The 20,067-nt window shown below is 56.0% G+C and overlaps 2 protein-coding genes across 8 annotated transcripts in view; one reads left to right on the forward strand and one right to left on the reverse strand.

The window, feature by feature from the left end:
- MPRIP (myosin phosphatase Rho interacting protein) overlaps positions 1-9,746 on the forward strand; it is an 82,012-nt gene extending 72,266 nt beyond the window's left edge. For 4 of the 7 annotated variants that reach the window (XM_056338358.1, XM_056338362.1, XM_056338363.1 and 1 more), the window contains 8 exons: positions 807-954; positions 1,540-1,657; positions 2,378-2,537; positions 2,659-2,778; positions 3,251-3,337; positions 4,008-4,170; positions 4,588-4,673; positions 8,593-9,746. In XM_056338358.1, coding sequence (XP_056194333.1) covers positions 807-954; positions 1,540-1,657; positions 2,378-2,537; positions 2,659-2,778; positions 3,251-3,337; positions 4,008-4,170; positions 4,588-4,673; positions 8,593-8,664 — 954 coding nt within the window. In that variant the 3' untranslated portion in view covers positions 8,665-9,746. Of the gene's footprint in view, positions 1-806; positions 955-1,539; positions 1,658-2,377; positions 2,538-2,658; positions 2,779-3,250; positions 3,338-4,007; positions 4,171-4,587; positions 4,674-5,828; positions 5,895-8,592 lie in introns of all 7 variants that reach the window. The other 3 variants (XM_056338359.1, XM_056338365.1, XM_056338361.1) reach the window with 2 other exon arrangements.
- Positions 9,747-16,290: 6,544 nt separating this feature from the next.
- PLD6 (phospholipase D family member 6) lies at positions 16,291-18,915 on the reverse strand. The gene is made up of 2 exons (XM_056338371.1): positions 18,477-18,915; positions 16,291-18,408 (listed from the first exon to the last, which is right to left on the reverse strand). The coding sequence occupies exons 1-2, from the start codon at positions 18,898-18,900 to the stop codon at positions 18,167-18,169; spliced, it is 666 nt and encodes a 221-aa protein (XP_056194346.1). The 5' UTR covers positions 18,901-18,915; the 3' UTR covers positions 16,291-18,166.
- Between the last annotated feature and the right edge of the window lie 1,152 nt (positions 18,916-20,067).

The following is a 20,067-nucleotide window of genomic DNA, read 5'->3' on the forward strand; positions in this document are numbered from 1 at the left end:
GGAAATAACGCCAGCCCTTAACATCCAGCGGGAGAGAAGCCCGGTGCAGCGCTTGGCATCGTGGTTGCCCCCAGATGCCTGGAGGTGGTTTGTGCACCACGTCCCCAGTGCATGCCCGCTCCCGGCTCCTGGCTCCAGCCTGCCTGTGGCTTTGCTGTCCTGCCTCTGTCCTGCAGCCGTGTGTCCAGCCGGGATCCCCGTGTGCTCGGCGGGGCGGCAGGGCTGGCGCTGAACTGCAGACAGGTTTTTGCATTGTCCTGCGAAGGCAGGAGCGGGGGCTGTGCCTGGGGCAGGAATGGGCTGCCCTTGGGGACCTCACCCCTGGTGACCCTGGTCCTGGCCTAAGTTCATTCCCAGTGATTTGATTAGCGAATAATTGCTCATGCAGCATTTGAAGCGATGCTTGGTTGGGAATTAAGGTCCTGTTGCCGTCACGAGTCACCTGCTTTCCACCCCAGAGGTGGCCGCATAAAATCAGGCGTTGCAAAAGAGCCAAGGGGCACAGCAGGCTTTGCGTTTGTGTCTTTAACGTATATTTGCATTCCCCGATTGGGTCTGACCCCAGGCCTGCCCTGTCCTTCCCTTTCACTGGAGCTGTCAGGGGTCAAGGGGCTGCAGGACAAGTCCTGACCTTGCGAGGTCCATCCTCAGCTGGCTCCTCCGTGACTGGGCAGGAAGAAGATCCCCATGACACAGAACTTGGGTGCCGACTGACGTGCTGGCATGTGGCTCCCAGCAGGCTGGCCACCGCTGTGACACCGGCCCCACGCTCCTGGGCCAACCCCTTCCCCTTGTCCCTTCTGCAGGCAACATGTGAAAGGGGCTTTGCAGCCATGGAGGAGACACACCAGAAGAAGATTGAGGACCTGCAGCGGCAGCACCAGCGGGAGCTGGAGAAGCTGCGGGAGGAGAAAGACCGTCTGTTGGCAGAAGAAACGGCTGCCACTATTTCAGGTACAGGGACATGCCAGAGGGTCCCCTGCGGTGGGGCAGCTCCGTGTTGATGGGGACACGGGGTGGTGGTGGCTCCAGTATAGAGGAGCAGAGCATGGGTGGGATGAGGGCTGGGTGGGGATCACAGGGACATGGGAAAGGGCTGGTAGGAGGGATGTTTTGGATGAAGGCCCATCTCCTGGTCCTTCAGGCTCGGTACCCATCTCCTTGGCTGTAACATAGCCCGATCCATTTTCCATTCTCTCTCAGAAAGGCATTAGTCATTTTTGTGGTTAATTTATTGCCAGTTCCACACTGAATTCATTCTTCGGTGTCCCTGGGGAGTTATAAAGTGCTGGAGCCCAGGGCTTCTGCATTAGAGGTCCTACAATCCAGGAAACAATATGTGAATTAGACAATTGTTTGGACTTTATTAAAAAGTGGGATTTGCAGAAGCCACTTCACAGCCAGGGGCACAGGCTGAAGCAGTAGGAAATTTGCTGGGTTGATTCAGTTTTTGTTCCTTTAAAAAACAAACAAAACCTCAAAAAAAAAACCGCCCTTGGGTGGAGTGGAGCTGGGTGCTAACACTGCTGTCCCATGCAGCCATCGAAGCCATGAAGAACGCACACCGGGAGGAGCTGGAGCGAGAGCTGGAGAAGTCTCAGCGCTCCCAGATCAGCAGCGTCAACGCTGACATCGAGGCCCTCCGAAGGCAATACCTGTAAGACCGTTGTCGTCCTCTGTCTGTCACAGTGTCTGATGTGTGTGGAGGACCCCTTCCTCCCCTCTGATTTCAGCGATGGGTTAGGGGCAGACCTGTCATCACAGGGTCCTCTTCCCTTGGTCCTGACTCAGCTGCAACTATCAAGAGTCTCCTGGTTGCCCCTAATCTTTCGGGCTCCAGGTCAGAGTCTCCATACTTCCTAAATTCTGCTGCTTCGTGGTCACCAGGAGTAGCAGATGTGAAGACACAGTGCTGCTTTTCATGCAGCTGTAGCAGCAGGGTTGCTCAAACAAGTCTAACTAGGCGAGGAGAAAGCCCATACCTTTGTTTGTGGCAAGGCTGTCCTCACGTGGGGGCTGAGCAAGGCAGCCAAGCCGCTTTGTTAACCTTGATGCGTCTGCGTAAGAGTGCAGACACGCTCGGTCTTGAGTGCCCAGAGCCAGCTTGATAGATCTCAGCCCAGTTTTTGGAAACCTGAGGAAGTCCTGCCATTTAACCCCGTAGAGCAGGACCTCCCATCCCTTTGGTGTCCAAGCACCGCTGTGCCGGGAGCGGGAAGGGTTGGCTCGCTCTGGGTTGAGGTTTTTCCCAAAGGGAGTATGCAAGTCATTCTCTTCCATGCTGAGATCCCTGCTGGGTTGTGCCAGGGTGCTGGAGGAAGAGTGGGCACGGGTGGGTGTGTGCGGCGGGGGCACTACCCAGCGCGTGTTTTGCCAGGGAGGAGCTGCAGTCGGTGCAGCGGGAGCTGGAGGTGCTTTCGGAGCAGTATTCGCAGAAGTGTCTGGAGAACGCCCACCTGGCGCAGGCGCTGGAGGCTGAGAGGCAGGCCCTCCGCCAGTGCCAGCGGGAGAACCAGGAGCTCAACGCCCACAACCAGGTGAGGGTCCCCACCGTACCCTGGGCGGCTGGCGGGGGGTGACGGGCAGCACGGCGGGCTCTGCAACGCACCGTGGCCATGCTCCTCCTTCCCGCAACAGCTCTCCTCCTCCTCTTCCCAGGAGCTGAATAACCGCCTGGCTGCGGAGATCACGCGATTGCGGACCCTGCTGACCGGGGAGGGCGGGGGAGAGGCTGCTGGATCGCCTCTCACGCAGGGCAAGGACGCCTACGAGCTGGAGGTGAGCTCTGCCGCTGCCTGTGGAGCCCGGGGAACGTGCCAGAGCCATCCATCGCTCCACACACTGGCTCTGCGTGGCTGGGCAGCACCGTGCATCATGGGGTGCAATGGGGCCGGGAGCTTTTGGAGTCCTTCCCTTCTCGACGTGCGAAGCCATACACCCGCCTCTCCTCCTCCAGCCCTGCTTGTCCCCTGGGATCCAGCCCATGCAGAGTAGTGGGGAGAGAAACCAAAGGGCGTGCAGGGAGCACATCAGTGGTGCAAACTTGAGCAAGTTCCCGAGAGACCCAGCAGTAATTTCCTTGCATGAACCAGAAGATGGGTGAACCAGCAGCTTTGTGGTGCTGGCGTGGAGCCATCACAGGGCTGAGCCTCCAGCTGTGGCTTGGTTGCCACCAGGCACAGCAGGCGAGCCTCTGGGGATCATCCTGTGCCTTCTTGGGTATGAACACACGCTGCTTTTGTTCCCACAGGTCCTGCTGCGGGTCAAAGAATCCGAAATCCAGTACCTGAAGCAGGAGATCAGCTCCCTCAAAGACGAGCTGCAGACGGCACTGAGGGTAATGCCAGGGAGGTTTCTGCAAATCTTCTTACGGGCTGTGCTCTGCTCCCCTGCGTGTGTGTGCTTAGATTTTGGCTCACTCACACCCACACATGAAACAAAATACTTAATTTTTCCCATGAATGAAATCGAATACCCATCTTGGTGTTGTCAGTAAAGCACGCCGGGACTGTGTCAGCTTAGGATTTACCCCGCAAGGGAGACCATGTGGGAAAACATCCCCTTTGGTGTTTTTTCCCCATTTCCTGTCACTTCAGATCAGGCTGGCAAAAATAGTCAGTGTTAGAGAACTGCCCAGCCTCCCAGCATCGGATCTGGTGTGCTCTGGATGGTCCCTTTGCCAAGGCCATTTCTGGGAATTCTGCTTGTATTCTGCGTCTTTGCTAAAATGAAAAGCCATGAACAAGTAATCCCGTGACGAAGGGGCTGCAGGCACAGGCAGCGCTGTACGCTCACCGCGGGGCTCGCAGCCTTCTGCCTGTCTCCGGCCCAGTCCCGCTCTTAGGAGCCTTGTGTGAAATGCATGCATTGCCCCAGCCAAACATTTCTCCCCACTGCCGGCTCTTCTTCCGTCGGTGTTTGCCAGGCTCGTCTTTCAGTGCATTTACAAACCCCTCGGCTCCAGCTGTCTGTCTGACTCCACTGGGTTGTTCTTGCTCCTTTGCCAGGATAAGAAATACGCCAGTGACAAGTACAAGGACATCTACACGGAGCTGAGCATCGTGAAGGCCAAGGCAGACTGTGATATCAGCAGGTTGAAAGAGCAGCTGAAAGCAGCCACAGAAGCTCAGGGAGAGAAATCCCCTGTGAACACCACTGTATCAGGATATGGTCAGTCCTCCTCCAGCAGCTCTAAGCAATTCTGGGTTTCCCAAGCTAAGCATACAAGCACTTGTGCAGTAACGGGTCCAAGTGTAGGACTTGGCACGGTGCTTTTTTCCTGTTCCGTGCTGCTTCCCACCTCCACTCCCTGCACGCAGCCTTGCCAGAGTGGCAGCGCTTCCCTCCAGCCCACAGACGGGGAGCTGATGGGCTTTGAAAGCCTTCAGGCATTTTGCACTGGGAAAACCTCATGCTGCACGCGGTGCAGGGGAGCGGAGACCCCCGAGTCTCCTCTGCCCTTAGGGCATTGCTGCTTGAGTGGGGCTCATCAGGGCACTGGCTGGGAGGGCAGCAGAGCCGCAGCCCTGCTCCTTGCAGGAAGGTGGAGGGCACCATGCTAACGCAGTTTCTTTTGCTTCTTCCCAGATATTATGAAATCAAAAAGCAACCCTGATTTCTTGAAGAAAGACAGATCCAGTGTTAGCCGGCAACTAAGGAATATCAGGTCAAAGGTGAGCGTGGATCTCCTGCCCGTGTGATGGGAATGCCCGGCGTTACACTCCGATGGGGGTCCCAGGAGGGAAGAAATTGGTAGGGGAAAAAAACTGAGAATTTCCCAATCACTAGTGCTAGCCTGGGTGGCACTGGGAAGAAAAGCGAGCTCTCAGCTGTGAAGGGCTGGCCGTGCAGCCAGGCAGCACCCAGCAGGGCACACGCGCTCCTGACCCTGCCGAGATGGAGGCGTGACGCTGCTCCTGGTTTGGAAAAAAGAACAAAGTTCACCCTGCTCTTTGGTCTTTCACAGGAGGACTCTCCCAGTATTTGCTCCCTGTTTGCAGCTGAAATTTAGGTGGTGTCAGTAGGTGGGAACATGCACATCCTTCTAGGTGTTAGTGTTCATCACCGCAAGATTTTTGGTCTTTATGTGGAACGACAATGCCTTGGTCCTGGGTGTATGTAATACACGCTTTGCTTGTGTGTTAACGTGGCGCAGGTGTGTTTCTCTGTGTACTTGGCTGTGGGTCCCCAAGCCCAGTGATGCAGTGCCCAGCTGCCCTGCTTGGCCTGCTGACAGCCAGAGTTATGTGGTGGTCCACGCTGGCTGTTGCTGTGGGACCACAGGGATTAAAAGGGCTGAGAAAGCCGCTCGGGAGTCATCGTTAAACGTTGGTCAGTTGGCAAGAAGATCAGCTTGGGCAAAACCTGCTTTGCCTCTCGCCACTCGCTACCTGGTGTCTCAGGCTGATGTTTGAAGTGGTTGGGACCTTGGGCAAAGCAAGAAGCTGGGCAGGCAAAAAGCTTCTAGCTCAGTGCCCGTGCTGGGGAAACAGCCACCACCCCGGCTCTGCGAGCGGCGGGTGGCCAGCTTGGGGTGTCCGCGCTGCACCGAGGAAAAGCAGAGAGCAGCTCTGCGCATTCCAGGGCAGCCCAGACCTGCTGCTCCAGGTCTGCTGGCGGGTTTCCCTTCACCACTTCAACTCAGACCACTGACCTTGTGGTTGTGTGTGTTGCTCAGTGGGGGAAAGAGAGGAGAGCAAGCATGGGCTGTGCCTGCTCGCATCGCCACCGAGGCGGGGGGGCTGGGGCTGCGCAAACGCCAATGCATTTAGGATTTATGAGCTTCTTGTTTTGTTTTGTTTTCTTTATTTTGCTTTTTCCTTCAACAGTCCGTTATTGAGCAGGTCTCATGGGATAACTGAAATGAATCCGAGTCCAGGTTCCCTGCCACGTAGGTAAACAAACCAGCACCCACCAAGCGCCGCAGCTGCCCACGGGAGCAGCCCACTTTTGCATGCACTGCTCACACCTCCATGGCAAATGAGAGCCCCTCTCTTAATGACTGACTGGTTTATTTACGGCTAATTATTTTACGGGGGGAGGGGGAAGGCGAGGGGACAAGTCAGCGTGCCCAAGATCCGTATGAAACAGTCTCTCTGGCTCTTCCCTGGGGAATACGGCTTTCTTGCCTTCCTGCTCCTCCCACCCTCACCAACACAGCTAACCATCGTGGTGAGGATTTGGACACAGTGGGGCACGTTTTCCTGTTTGCTGTGTGGGGAGCGCGGGACACTGAGTGTGCATGCTTGAATGACTGCATGCCTCAGACTAAACTTCAACAGCCAGGTCTGGTAGAAAAAATAGCCGTTTTGCTGTTAGCCAGGTGGAGGCGTGGGTCAGTGATGCCTGTAAATGCGTTTCCCACAAAAGCCAGTGGCATGTAAAATGGTGGCCCCCGTCCCAGCTGCAGAGGGGGTCTCCAGGGCCACCCTGAATTTCCTTTGCCCGTAATTGCTGCTTCTTTAGGTTGATCTGTGCCTGAGCAAAAGAGTCTTCCTTGCCCAGTAACCTCCTCCTCCTGCTCTCCAGGCTTCCTCCAGCTCCCCGGTGTCCACCCTGCTGCTCTCCATCCCTGTGCACTGCGCCTCCACGCTGGCCTGAGGCTTCCGAGCTCATCCAGCAAAAGGAGGGAGCTGATGAGAAATGAGGCTGATCGTAATGACCCAGTTATCTCAAGTAACTGGAGCAATAGTTAATTTACTGGCCCGTGGTAAAGAGTGAGATTAGAGCACCTGCAGAGGGAGGTTAGAGAAAAGAGGGGAGGCCCCCAGCACAGTGGCAGAGGGGTGGCTGGAGAGCCCCGGGAGGTCTGATGGAGGATCTCTTTATCACGGATTTCATCCTACATTAGTCTCCCTTCATCAGGCTCCCCTCATCAGCAGCTCGGGTGGGTTGTGAGACCGCCTAAGGGGTGAATTTACTGGAATTTGTGCTGTCAGACAGGGTAGTCTCATAGTTTTCTGTTGTCTCCTTCTGCCTGGTGAGAAATCAGATGTGCAAGCTGGAATGCAGGGGTTGCTGCCCATTTAAAGAGGCCCAAAGTAAACTTCCTTTAGGAAATCTGTGCTCAGAGGCTCGCATCCCAAGAGACTCTGCTGCCCGTTGAAAAGAAAGCATACAGCATTTGTAAACCCAGACCAACCCATTCCAGTGTTTTCATCTCCGTGTTGCTTCACAAAGCCGTTCTGTATTTGTGGGCCTGTGGGAGCAGAAACATTGAAAGAAATCCAGTAACCATGGGAATGTGCGCAGCCTGGGGGCAAGTTTATCATGGAGTCCTGCCTTGATAAACACACGTGGAAGAAAACCCAGCCCAAAAATCTAACCTGCTGTTAGGACCGTACAGTCCTAACACCACAGTCAGGGAAGTAAAAGCGTGAGGGGAGATGGCTGCGTGTTAGGAGAAGGGGCTTTGTGCTCAGGTCTGTGCCTTTTGAAGCTGCCACGTCTTGGTCTGTAAAGCAAGTAATGGTCCAGCTGCAGAGCGAATCCCTTGCAGGTTGCAAGGAGTTGGCTTGCAGGCAGCAGTTGCCTGCAGGGCGCAGGTGGACAGCTGCCCGTGCTGGCCATGAAAGCTTTTCCAGCACACAGCAGCAGAGCCCTCGCTCTGTGGGCCTGGCAGCAGGGGGGGCAGAGGTCTGTGCCCCCTCAGCAGCAGCGAGCAGGGACAACTCACTGCTGCTCTGCTCCCCTGGAGCAAAAGCCACAGCTTCGGGGCTGCAGGAAGGAGGGGAGGCTGGCTTTAGCCTTGTGCGGCTGGGTTTGCGGTAAAGCTGTCGTACAGGGGTCCAGCGCTTTGCTTCTGGGTTTGTACCCCTCACACGGCTGTTCTCCGGGCTCCCCATGTGTAGGCGAGAGATTTCACAACTCCAGATGCCGAGAGCTAGCGGGGCAGGCTTTTCCTTTGGCTAGCTGAGCGTGGTGCCTTGCAGTCTGGCTGCTGCATTTGACTTGGATCAGCCACCAGATCCTGCCAGACCTGAAGCAAGCGTGTAGCCAGTCCGCTGTCTAACCCTGTGCAGTAGAGGCAGCTTTGGCTTGCGACACCCCACTGGGGTTAGAGAAAGGGTGGGATTGTCACTGGCAACAAAAACACGGTCTCCAGGGCTGCTTGAGCAAAGCTTGCACGTTGACCGGAGCCAGGGCTGTCCCGGATGGATGCACGTTCAGTCGGTGCTGCGGGCAGGTGCGGGGGACCGGCGGGCAGGTCCTGTTCAGCGGCGTGATGCCTTAGCATCGCCCATCCCAGCTGACCTCCCCGGGGCTCCCGCAGTGCCAGAGCTCCGCTGAAATTGCCCACGGCACCACAGGCTCTGGGGGTCATTGTCCGAGTCGAGCTAACCCTGCTTGCGGCATGGCGTGCCTCTCATCCACTCCTGCTGTGTCAGCTGGTTCATTTGCAATCTCACCCTCTCTCTAGGTGCCATTCACCAGTAACCGCTCTCCATAACCACGTGGTTTCTCTTAGCATGTCCCACTAACCTCTCCGCCAAGGAGGCCATTCTCCTGCTGCCCGCATCTCCTTTGCCTTCCTGCGTGCCAGGTGCCCGCTGCCTCCCGTGTCCGACGCTCTCTGTCTTTTGTCTCTCCCAGAGTCTGAAGGAAGGCCTGACTGTGCAAGAACGCCTGAAGCTTTTTGAATCCAGGGACTTGAAGAAAGACTAGTTCTCCCCGCTCTGCTTGACCACGCGCACCTCCCAGCTTGAGGCAGCACAGCACCAGCACCGTTTGTCTCTCGTTCCTTACGACTGTCCTTGCTGTCGTTCGTCTTGACACCCCCGACAGGACCCGGCACCCTGGTGGCGGTGCCCCCTGCCACCCCCTCGCCTCCCCAGCTCCTTTCCCTGCTTGTGAGATGCTCCAGAGACTCTGAGAAGGAGAGGAAGGGATCAGGGTGGGGGTTTTTTCCCCCCTCTCTTCAGCGCTTTGTAGGAGAATCCTTCTTTTACTGTAAACCATTACACTAAGTGTCAGTATTAAGGCTCAGTAGCCTGTTAATAAGCTAGCTCTGTCGTACCAACTGTTTTGGTATGCAAGCAGGGCCTGGGTGGTATCGGCCATACCTAGCTCTTACTGCTGTCAAGAGACCCAGTGCTCAGAGCACACCGGGAGCCTAATCTAACCGTTGATCTCGATTGCATTACTTGCACCTAAGAGGGGGGAAAGCCTGGGGGAAGCTGTTGGGGAGCGCAAGCCTGTGCCGGCATACGCAGCCTGGAGGTACAACACTGTCGTCTCGCTGGAGAAGGATGCAAGAAATGATTCTCCTGCCCCGTGACTGTGCCGTCTCCTGAATGTAGGCGATACCGAAGCCCGGTGAGCTTTGGTGGCTGCCCAGGTGGTTATGGATAGGGAGCTGCAGATACTCGCGTGCACCGTCGAGTCCGCCCCATCGGCGTGTCTTTGCCTCCCGTCTCGCTGGTGGTCAGTTGGTGCTTCGGGGGCCGAGATGTAAGATCACTTTCTTGCCTCTGTTAGATCAAGCCCGGCACCCTCTTTTTTTGCTGTTACTCCCTTCCTCTCATTGAGTCCCGTGTATCCCAGGGTCTGTGCGCATGTGAAACTCCCTTTTCCTAGTCAAAGGAAAGTAGAGTAGAAAGTAGAGCCAATATTGACTGAAAATGCACAGTGCTCAATGCATATAATGCTCCTTTTTTATCAGCTTCTTGAATTCAACTCTTCTTGTCAGCAGGGCAGCTCCTATTTTAATTCTTTGATCTTTTCCTGAAATAAAAATCTCAAAACCAGTATGTGCTTCAGACCTTCTCAGTCCTAACAGCTTTTGTATTTAAAGCACGCAGTTTAGCACCGTGAGACCGATGAACAGATGCAAACTAGAAGTGAGTTGAGGGAGCTGGTAGCACTAGGTGCAGCACGCGGCCAGCCGAGCAGAGGCTGTCTTTCTAGAAGCAGCCTACGCTGCCTTGCAGCAGGACAGCCCAGGCATGGTGGCTTCGTCCCAGGCTCAGTTTCAAGATGCCACCTGTAAAGACCCCCCGGTCCTGCCTCCCCGATCGCCCTGGCCAGGAGCAGGGCTGAAGCAGCATCTGGCACGTTGGCGTCCCAGCCCCGTTCAGCTGCCGATCAACCTGCATCGCATCGGGCTGGGCTCCTCGAGATGCGCCCCAGCCTTCACGTGGAGCAATTCCTCTTGTCTTTTGGGTGCGTAACACGAGGTTGGAGCAGGCAGCTCTGTCTGCTTTCATGGCTGGTGTCGGGTCTGTTAGGCGGGCGGTACAAGCGCAGCCCTCAGAGCAAACCCTGCTGCAGCCACAGGGCTGGTGACAGCCACCTCCAATCCTGCCAGGTTGGCCCGTGGCAGTGCCGGAGAGGTCACCCTCATCCTGCCCCTCGGAGCAGCCAATTTGTGTTTCAGCCACCAGACCCTCAGCCGGAGATGGCGTCATCTAAGCGCAGCGTGGATCAGGCTCTCATCCAGCTTGTGTGGCCTGGCCACGGCCAAGGGATCGGCTTGACACATCCTGGGGCACGTGTGGCCGCACTCCGGTCCCACCCGTAGGAGCCCTGCTTGTCCCCAGCCGAGACGCCTGTGCCATGCAGCAGGCAGAGCCCGTACGGGGATGCTCTGCCACTGCGATCCTCTGTCATCTGTGCCTGGGTGTACTTGGAAGTCCTGGAGATAGGAGCAGGGTAGGAAAGATGCTCAGCCGCTTGGATACAAAGACTTCTCCCTGATCAGCAGACACGTGCCCTCTAAGACGTTTTGACGTGCAGCCACTTGTCCTAGTCCGAGCCTACCATAGCGCTTTCTGTGATCTGAGCGCTGGAGCACCCGGGAGCCTTCCCAGCCGCGACCCACCTGGACCGCCTCTCTGATCAGCCATCAGCAGCTCCCAGGAGTCTCCGTGCTGCTGCTTGCGTTGTGTTTGCTTCGACCCATCAGCCGGCAACCGCCTTAGTCCTGCTTCCCACCCCACTGTGGAGGAACCTGGCCTGTGTGCCCAGAGCTGCTTGCCGTCAGCCTCTCCCCTGCCTGATGGGAGTCCAGACTGGGGAGCCCCCATGTGGAAATGGTCACCTTAGTGCTGGCCTGGGACTGTGGAAATAACAGCTCTCCCCACGCTGAGCGAGCTGATGGCCAGCAGAAGCGGAGAGTGGTGGCGATAAACCCCAGGTACGTTGGGCATGGTTAGCACTTGCTCTTTATAGCTGTGATGTGGCGTCCTGCTTCACTTCCAGCCGAGGAGATCCAGATGCAGCTCTCCCTGGTTGATGCCCTTCCCAGATTCAGCCTTTTCCAGGTCAAGTGCACATGTGTTGTGCTTAGAAGTCCACTTCTGGAAGAAGGTCCTTTGTCACTAGTGGTGTGTGGGGTTTCTCTCTCCCTGGCAGCATCTTTGAACTGGGATGTCTGGGTCTCTGGTGTAACCTCACAGTTGGGTGAGGCGTGCACGTTCAGGTCCCCATGCCCACAGCACCACTTCAGAGGCACCTACGAGCAGTTAAGGACAGTGTTTAAGTTAAAGCAGGGACACCAGTGCCCACCAAGCAGAGCCGATTGCAGGACCCGTGGAGATGGCAGTGCTGTGGCCCAGGTTCATCCACATTCGGGCTGTTACTGGGGTGGGAAGGTGATGCCACCCACTGTGGTTTGGGTAGTGTGTGCACCTTCTGGCTGTGTCAGGAGATGTCACCTGGCCAGGTACCTGGCTTGGTCACATCCCAAGTCATCTGCTCAGCTCTCGGCAGGGATAAAGTTCACACTTCATCCCTGGCCGCTCCGGCTCCATGGTGGGCTCTGTGCCCTGGCAGCTGTGACCTGGCAGAGGCCCTGGGCCACAGCGCTAGGATGGTGTGTCAGCCTGGTCATTGTCATTGCTCTTCCCTTACAAGATGTCACTGGCTCCAGAAGGACACCCTCCTCCTCCTCCTCTTCTCTCAAGATATATGGTGGGCCTTCATCCTTTCTAGCCAACCAAGCAGAACTTGCGCTGGTCTCCTTGCCTTGTGGACCCTGACCTTTCTTACACCCCCTAGCAAATCCTGCTTTATCTTTGCATACTTCATTTGCCCAGAACTCCTTTCAAGCGTGAGGACTAGCAGTTCTGTACCTTGCTACTTCCAATACCACATCGGTGGTGCGGAGGACGCAGGATGGACCCTTTCGGATACAGCACTGAGCATCCTGGGGCTCCCCACAGAGGGGTTTTCTCTGCTCTACGCGTGCTTATACCAGGAAGTCCTCTCGTGCAGCTTGGTGTCCTGCCTGGCACTACGGTGTTGAGCCTAGTGAGTAAGAGCTGCTTGGTTTCTTCGCCAGTGCTCCTGCTCTGAGCCTCACTGCTCCGTGTAGAGAAGAGGTGGGGGGAGTGGGGGACGCACGCGGAGCAGTCAGTGGGGATTGTCCGCAGCTTCTGACTCGGCATTTGTAAATACATTTATGTGGGGTTTTTTGGTTTTTCTAGAAGGCGTGAGGATGGGTGCAAGGTCACTGCAGTGTGTCGGCCAAGGTGGCAGCGCTTTGGTGGTGGATAGTGCAGGAAGGCAGAAGAAGGTGTGATAGAAATGCAGTGGCACAGGGAGCTGTGCAGAGCACAGGGTGCTGGCAGCGAGGGGGATCTGGAGATCTCTGCTTGTGCTGGCCCCAAATCTCCCTGTGAAGAGAGGCTGTGGGGAGTGCTCTTCTTTAGACACATATGAAAACACACTGATGCTTAGAGGGGGGAAAGGTCACCCAGGAACACCTGTGTACTGCTCCTTTCCCGTAGAGGTGCCCGTACACTGAGCGAGGGATCGTGCATCACTTCTGGGCCACTCGTGTCAGTTCTTCACCCAGGGCAACAAACGCGCTGTCCTGCGTCTCCCCGGTGAGGCACTGCCGGGGGGTCCGGTGCCAGCAGGAGCACAGCTGGATTTTCTTCTCCTCTCTTTCCTCCAGTCTGTTTGTACCTTACTGCACAGAACGTGTCGGTCTTTGCATCAGCCCCTTTTTCGGGGTTCCCTGAAACATCTGTGAAAGGATTTGAAAGGAGGTTTGCTAGGAGTTGCGTATGAGCAGGATCAGCGCCAGGGGATCAGCTGCTCAGAGGTTTGCTGTGGGGGAGCTTTTATTTAATACGTGTTGGCCAGCTTCTCTGGACCTTCAGATAGCTGAGAAAAGCAAAACAGGCAGGTTTGCTGGGAAATAACCCTGGCACTAACAGGAGGTGTAGCAGGAATAAAAGGTGTTGGATGGCAGGACAGAGGAACACGGTATGGAGGGACTGGGGGGGGACTGGCCACTGTTGTCATGTCATGTCACCGTTGTCATGGCTTTGGCAATGTTTAATAAGCCAAATAATTAATCTTATTGCTGAACTTCATGGGTTTAAAATACTTATGGCTAAGCAAAGGGGGCTTTCATGAGCATAGTGGTGGTGGTGGTCTCATATGCTGTAGCTTGTAGGAGCAGCCATCGCCCACTGCGGAGTTAGGCTCCTTGGAAAATTAAACCAGAGACCCTGGCTCTGCTGTCCCGAGGGTGCACTGGGGCTGAGCACCGGCCGCTTGGCGTCGTCAGGATCAGCCACGCTCCGGGCAGCACTTCACCAGGTGGGAGCTCTGTATATGGTGTCTTACGGTGATAGCTATGAGTTTGGGGGGGTCACGAGGCAAAGGAGGAGGGGGGATGCTGTGGCTGCGGACAGCTGTTCCCAAGGACCGCTGCAGGCTCTGCTCCGGGCTGCGGGCTCGCTCCGCTTGCAGCCTGGCAACTAGCTGAGCATCCCTCCAAAGCAAGAGGCATCCATGACCTGCCTTTACATTAAAGAGAGAGAAGCTGCAGCATCAACAAACAGACAAAAGCGTAAATATTTCTGCAGAGAGCAGTGCTTTAAAATAACCAGGGGGTGGGGGCCAGCTAGAGAGCTTACTGACAGCAGCGGTCCTTAGTTATCCTATTGCTTCTTCCCGCTCCAGGCTTCACCCAGCTTCCAGGATAAATCAGTGGCTATTTAAATTAGAAAGTGTCTGGAGAAGGGGGGGGAAAGTTCAGGGAGGAGAGGGCGAGCTCCCCGCTTGCACTGGAGGCTTTTGGAATCGGGCAGCATGGGGGCCAGTGCGGCACGGTACTGGCCATGGTGGGGTGGCCTCGCGGCGTGGGCCGGTGCCAGCTGTGTGCGGCGAGGCAGCGGCCGCATCCTGCTCCAGATGCTCTCAGGGCACCGCGTGCGCCTGGCGGAATGCGTGAAACGTGTGAAACTGTCGGTAGCACTGAGACGGGAGGTCTGGGAAGAGTCAAGTGCAACGAAGGTGCAGACACAGACACCTTCCGATGGGCTCCAAGGACTTTCCACCTCCCGCCCCCCCCCCCCCCCCCCCCGTTAAATTTTCCAACCATCTGCGCTGTCTCCCCTGAGACAAACTGCATCCTTCTTTAAACGTGACCTTTTCTTTGCCCACATATTAAAAAAAAAAAAGCAGCAAATTGTGTTCATTTGCTTCAGAACTAGAACTGTGTGCTGATTTGCAAACCAGAAAGTCTGTTTTGTTTTTCCCCCTGTAACAGAGGCGGGCTGGGCTGCCTTCGTAGCACTGCCCCCAGCACTGTGACATGTGGCACCCTGGTACCAGCTCTGTACCTGATTGCACTTCCACTAGACCTTTGCATTTTTTCCACAGCTCGGATACAGTACTTGGTTGTGAACACTTAAGCACGCGCACGCTCAGCGTAGCTTGCCTTTGCTCTGTAATTTTTTTCCATTTCTTTTTTAGAAAAAAAGCTTTGTTATTCTTCTCTTTTAAAATAATTTAAAACCTGTATAGTATTCAACGCACGCAATGTAAATATTTATTACTCAACAATTAGTGGAGGGTTCTCTTTTGTGACTAAGTTGTGGTTTTGATTTTTAAATCTTGCTCTAACATAGATGTCCGTGGGCTGGGAGAGGAGTGCCCACCCTGCCCAGCCCAGCCCACCTACCCCGATAAACTGTTTTGTTTGGTTTTGATGACTGTTATAAATATCTTTTCAAACCTTTTCTGCTGACCTACACCTTTAGTTTTGAAGATATCTGTCCAAAGATTGTGTACAGTCTGTTTGAGAATTGTAACCTTACTGCACTATAAACTTGGGGTTGGTTGTTTTTTTTCATGCAGAGAACTCGGTAATCTTGTATTTGATAGTGACATTAACACCACGCACATGCAAGCTGTTACCTGTTATACGGGGCAGCAGTAACTACTCGGTGAGAGTGCACACAGCCCTCTGCAGAGTAGCTTAGGGCTGGGGTCTGGGAGGCACCGGTGTAACGCTGGAACTCACTTGTGCAGCCCAGCCCATCCGAGATGCTCTCGGACTTTACCAGGGACTGACGGCCCCCGTGGTACAGCCACGCATCCTCCAGCAGCATGGAAGCGCACTGTAACGTACAGGATGTAACTTCAACCATAACTTTCAGCACAACGTAGTTACTACTGAGTTGAACGTAGGTGATCCTGCAGTACAAACCCCTCCTTGCAAGAGGAGCCGACGTACTGCTGCAGGAGCAGGGAGCTCCAGGCTGGAACCAACGCAGGAGTCAGCCCCAGCAGTTCGCCCTGCCTCAGCCTGAGACTACTAAAAGAAACCGAGGGTGTGGGATTTACTAGCAGAAACCTGATGAGTCAGACAAGTTGGTACTAACTGAACTAAGCCAGCTGGCCACGAACTCATGAATCATGGGTGCAATGACTATTCTTTCTTCATGCTTTCGTCACACACCGCCTGTGTGCAGGACTGACAAGAGCACTCACTCCTAGAGACAGCAGAGGATGTTGCAAAACACTGAAGACTATGGTAAGTAGAAAGCAGATGTGAACACGCAGCCTTTGACCCGTGTCCACCCTCCTGGAACCTGGAGTTCTGGATGACCTGAGGTTTTAAAGAACCATTGATTGGAAAGGACGTAGGTTCAGGGAGAGAGAGGGAAGTTCTGCAAGGCCGTGGGTGGTGTCCGAAGTGGCCGTACAGGTAATAACAGTCAGTTTTCCTCCACCATCCTAATGAGAACAGAAGGCTTGGCCTTAGCTTTAACCGACAACTGACCTGTAGCCGAAGGGGGCTCGTTCGGGATGCAAACCACGCACACACCGCTCCCTACCACTCGTCCTCTGGAAGTGACCCAAAGGAATTGTGAGCAACGAGGATGCAAGAGTCACTTCCCAGTTCCTGCGACGATGCAACGCAGTGGCCAGCCCCCCGCCTGCGACCGGTGACGTGGCCAAGTGACAAAGTGGCGGCGGAGCAGGGTCAGAGGTACCCGGGCAGCACTGGGATGCTGAAATCCCTGCGGCTCAGCCCCAGGAGCAATCCCAGCGGGGTGGGGGGCGGGGAGAGGAGGAAGCACCGTTGTCCTCAAGCCCTGTCCATCCGTAGGGCGGAACGGCCTCTTTTAATTGCCATTTTCCATAGAAATTAGTCCAGGAAATTAAGTCTCACACAAGATTTTTCCCCTCTGCAAAGGGGAATGGGTGTTGGAGGCTCCTGTTTCTCAGTTCGTGCGAGTTCCTCCCTCCTTCCCTTCTCCCTCCCACTTGTTTATTTCAGTGCTTTTTTAAAAGCCACTCTTCCCAATCACCTGCTCACGGTAATAGAAATGTCATTTTTCTCACAGTATTTATTCCTTACAAAATCTTGTGTGACATGCTAGGTTCCCATGGATGTAGCTGATCATTTTTACCTTGTAAATATAATTACCTAACTTTACATTAACTATATCGTAATAAACTATTTTTGCACCACCCTTTGCATGCTGTGTAGTGAGGTGTTTCTTTGAAAAAAAGACACTACAGAAAGGATGCAGCAGAGGCCAGAGCCTGGAAATGAGTGAGCTGTTTGCTTTTGTAGTCGCACTCCACAAGGAAAATGCAACAGGTAGCATTTTAATAGCAGTAACACGTTTACAGTAGTGTAAATCTAATGCTTCTGAACAGCATTTACTAAAGACTGACCTTTCTCGGCTTCTTCCATAGTTGCTCCACCGCAGGTAACAGTAATGCTTTTCCCCCAGACCCAGGGCAGAACAGCCCAGCAGTCTGTTGATGTTACTCCGTGTATCCTAAGTAACACCTAAGGCTTTAAGTAATTTTTAACAATTTGGAACAACCAACCCCCAAGGACTGCCTGGAGTGCAAAACCGGGATGACGCTGAGCTTTTCTGTGGAAATGGTTTATTTAGTAGTGCCAATCGCAGCACTACTGTATCGAGCAAACCTGGTAACAAAAACATCAAGACCTTTTTTCATTTTGCGAGCTTTTGAGACACTGTATATTCAGGATAAAGTAATTCTTACACAGATGCTATTTAGTTTTGAAATTCTTAAGCTTACACCCATCTTTGTTCCACCCTGACATGTAGGGACACATTCACTTGCTGTCCCCAACCTGCTGCCCAGCACAGGCGGGCAAAGTCACCAAACCAGAGGACACGGTGTCCCACCACCTGAATACACCGGGGTTTCCTTCTACCACTCGGCTGTGACGCTGGGGACCCAACTGCTGCTGCGTCTGCTCTGAAGACAAGCTCGACTGATCCCCAGAACAGTTTTGTTCCTTTCCAGACTCCCTATGCCTGCTTGCTGGAACACGAGCTGTCAGGATCTGTTCTCATGCTTTTACGCTGGAGCTCTGCTAATCTCAAGCCAAAGGAAATGTGTACACAGTCAAAACGTACTTGTTCTCTGCCTTCCTACTTTCCAGAAATTTCCAGAAATTTCCTTTTACAAACTTTTAAAATCAACAATTAATGCCAACATAAGAAACATAAGGCGCTTAACCTCCCTGTACAGACTCTGGCTTTGCTGTAGCCCTCCTGACTCTTCCTTTGGCTGTGGAGGTGGAAGAGCCACTGGGCCTGCAGGATCCCAAAGTGGGAAACATCCATTTCACCGCTGAAACGTGCCCAGCACTGATATGGACGTACACACCTGTGCCGGGGCGCAGCGGGGAGCCTGCCCAGGGTTTCAAGCCCTACGAACGCAGTTGTATCACAACTATCCTCACAAAACAAGTCGCCAGGCAGCTGGGTCATTCCTCTAGCATGGGAATAACCCACAGGAAGGCCCCTGGGACACCCCTCCTGGGGGGAGCTCGCCGAAACTGGGGCTGATACAACAGCACCGACACACAGAACACCGTGAACGCTGACGGCTGAGGCAGGGCTGCCGCCAGCCCCCTGAGGCGGCTCCATCACTTATGACCTTGGGGAAAAAAGGCGTAGTTGGCGGGGTTGTACTCTTCCCAAATCCTCTCAAACTCATCCAGAAAAGCCGTCACGTACTCAGCGTCGTCGGTGACCAGCACGTTCTCCCGGTTGTTCTGGATAGCCTGGGTGGTCCAGTTGAGGGAGCCCGTGATGAGCAGCCGCCCGTCCACCACGGCGAACTTGTGGTGCATGTAGCCGCTCTCCTGGTCGTGGCGCACCGGGATCCCTGCAAGGAGACAGGGTGCTCAGCACCGGCCGTGCCCGGCGCCGGCCCAGCCCCGGGTGCCGCCTCACCGGCGAGGCGCAGCGGCCCGATCTGCGAGCCCCGCAGCGCCATGTACTGCGCGTCGGTGAGGACACGGACCCGCACGCCGCGGCGGTGCAGCAGCCGCACGGCGCGGCCCAGCTGCGGGCTGGAGAAGGCGAAGAGGCAGAGGTCGAGCGAGCGGCGGGCCGAGAGCAGGTGCCGCAGCAGGCGGCCCAGCGAGCTCTCGCCGTGCGGCAGCGGGCAGGGGCACGGCCGGGGCGCCGCGCCGGGCGCCTCCGCCTGGGCCAGCAGGGCCTCGGTGCAGCGCGGCGGCGAGGGGAAGAACAGCACCTCCCGCCGCGCCCGCCGCCGCGCCGCCAGCGCCCGCCCCAGCCCCAGCGCCAGCGCCGCCGCCCCCGCCGCCAGCGCCAGGCCCAGCGCCAGCGCCGCCCGCCCGCCCGCCGCCCACATGCCGGCGCCTGCGCGGGGCCGCCGCCGGGACGCGCCCTCGGGGGGCCGGGCCCGCCCACGGGGCCGGGGCGCGCCGCGGCGGGGCGGGCCGGGGGCGGCGGAAGGGCCCGGCTGTGGCGGCGGGCGGCCCCTCCCGGCCCTCCCCGGCCCACCTGCCCCTACCGACCGCTCGCCCCCGCCCCCTCCCGGCCCCCCGCGGCACGGCCGGGCCCCGGCACACGGAGAGCCCCGGCCCCATCAGCCGGTCCCCGAGGAGCATCGCGCAAAGGGTGGGGAACGGTGCCCACGGACCGGCCGGTTCGTTAATTCGTTAATGAACTTGCGCACATGCCAGCTGTCGATGGCGGCAGGAGCGCCCGCGGCATCGGCGCCAGCTGCGGGGCCTGGCCCGGCCCACCCTCCGGTAGCCCCCGGGCCCCCTGCCCCGACGGGCGGCACACGGGTCGGAGGCCACGCAGGAGCTCGGGGGGCGCAGCCTCAGCAGCTCCCCCCTGCTGGCTTTCCCGGGGGCAGTTGCCGTCCCGGGGGCAGTTGCCGTCCCGGGGGCAGTTGCCGTCCCGGGGGCAGCCGGTAAGCGGTAAGGCCATGGTTTCCCACGGTGGTCACCCCACACCGGGCTGCCTGTGCCACAGCCCCGTTCCAGACCAGGCCAGGGACCAGCCAGCCCCCTGCACAACTCACCGCTGCCACGAGCACAAGGAAGATGGTGAAGCCTCAGGCTTGACCTCGGGACCACTTTTTGTCTGTTTCGGAGGAAACCACACAGAAACGCCGGCGTTGCTAACGGGCGCTTACACACAACCACAGGTTAGAGACCAGACGTTCAGGCTGGGTCTCGTGGGAGAGCTGTTCTTTAAAGGATAAAAACACTTCAGCGATGGAGAAGGTCTAAATGCCAAACAACATTTTGCCTGTTGCGGTGCACAGCTCTGAAGAGGGCCAGAACAGCTTTCAGGTACAAAACCAGAGTAGTAGCTCACCTAAAAGGCAGGCACAGGAGCGAGCAGCAACCCAGCACCGGCAATGCTGATTTCCTCACCCCTGCTTTTGTAATTACTTCTGTCGCTTTTATCCCACTGCTAGTGGGCTCCGTTTTTCCCTCACGGAGGAAGCAAGACACATAACTGATCTGAAGCTTCCTTTAGAGCCTGAGCACCTCTTTTGTTT

The sequence above is a fragment of the Falco biarmicus genome, chromosome 4, assembly GCF_023638135.1.
Source record: "Falco biarmicus isolate bFalBia1 chromosome 4, bFalBia1.pri, whole genome shotgun sequence".
NCBI lineage: Eukaryota > Metazoa > Chordata > Aves > Falconiformes > Falconidae > Falco > Falco biarmicus.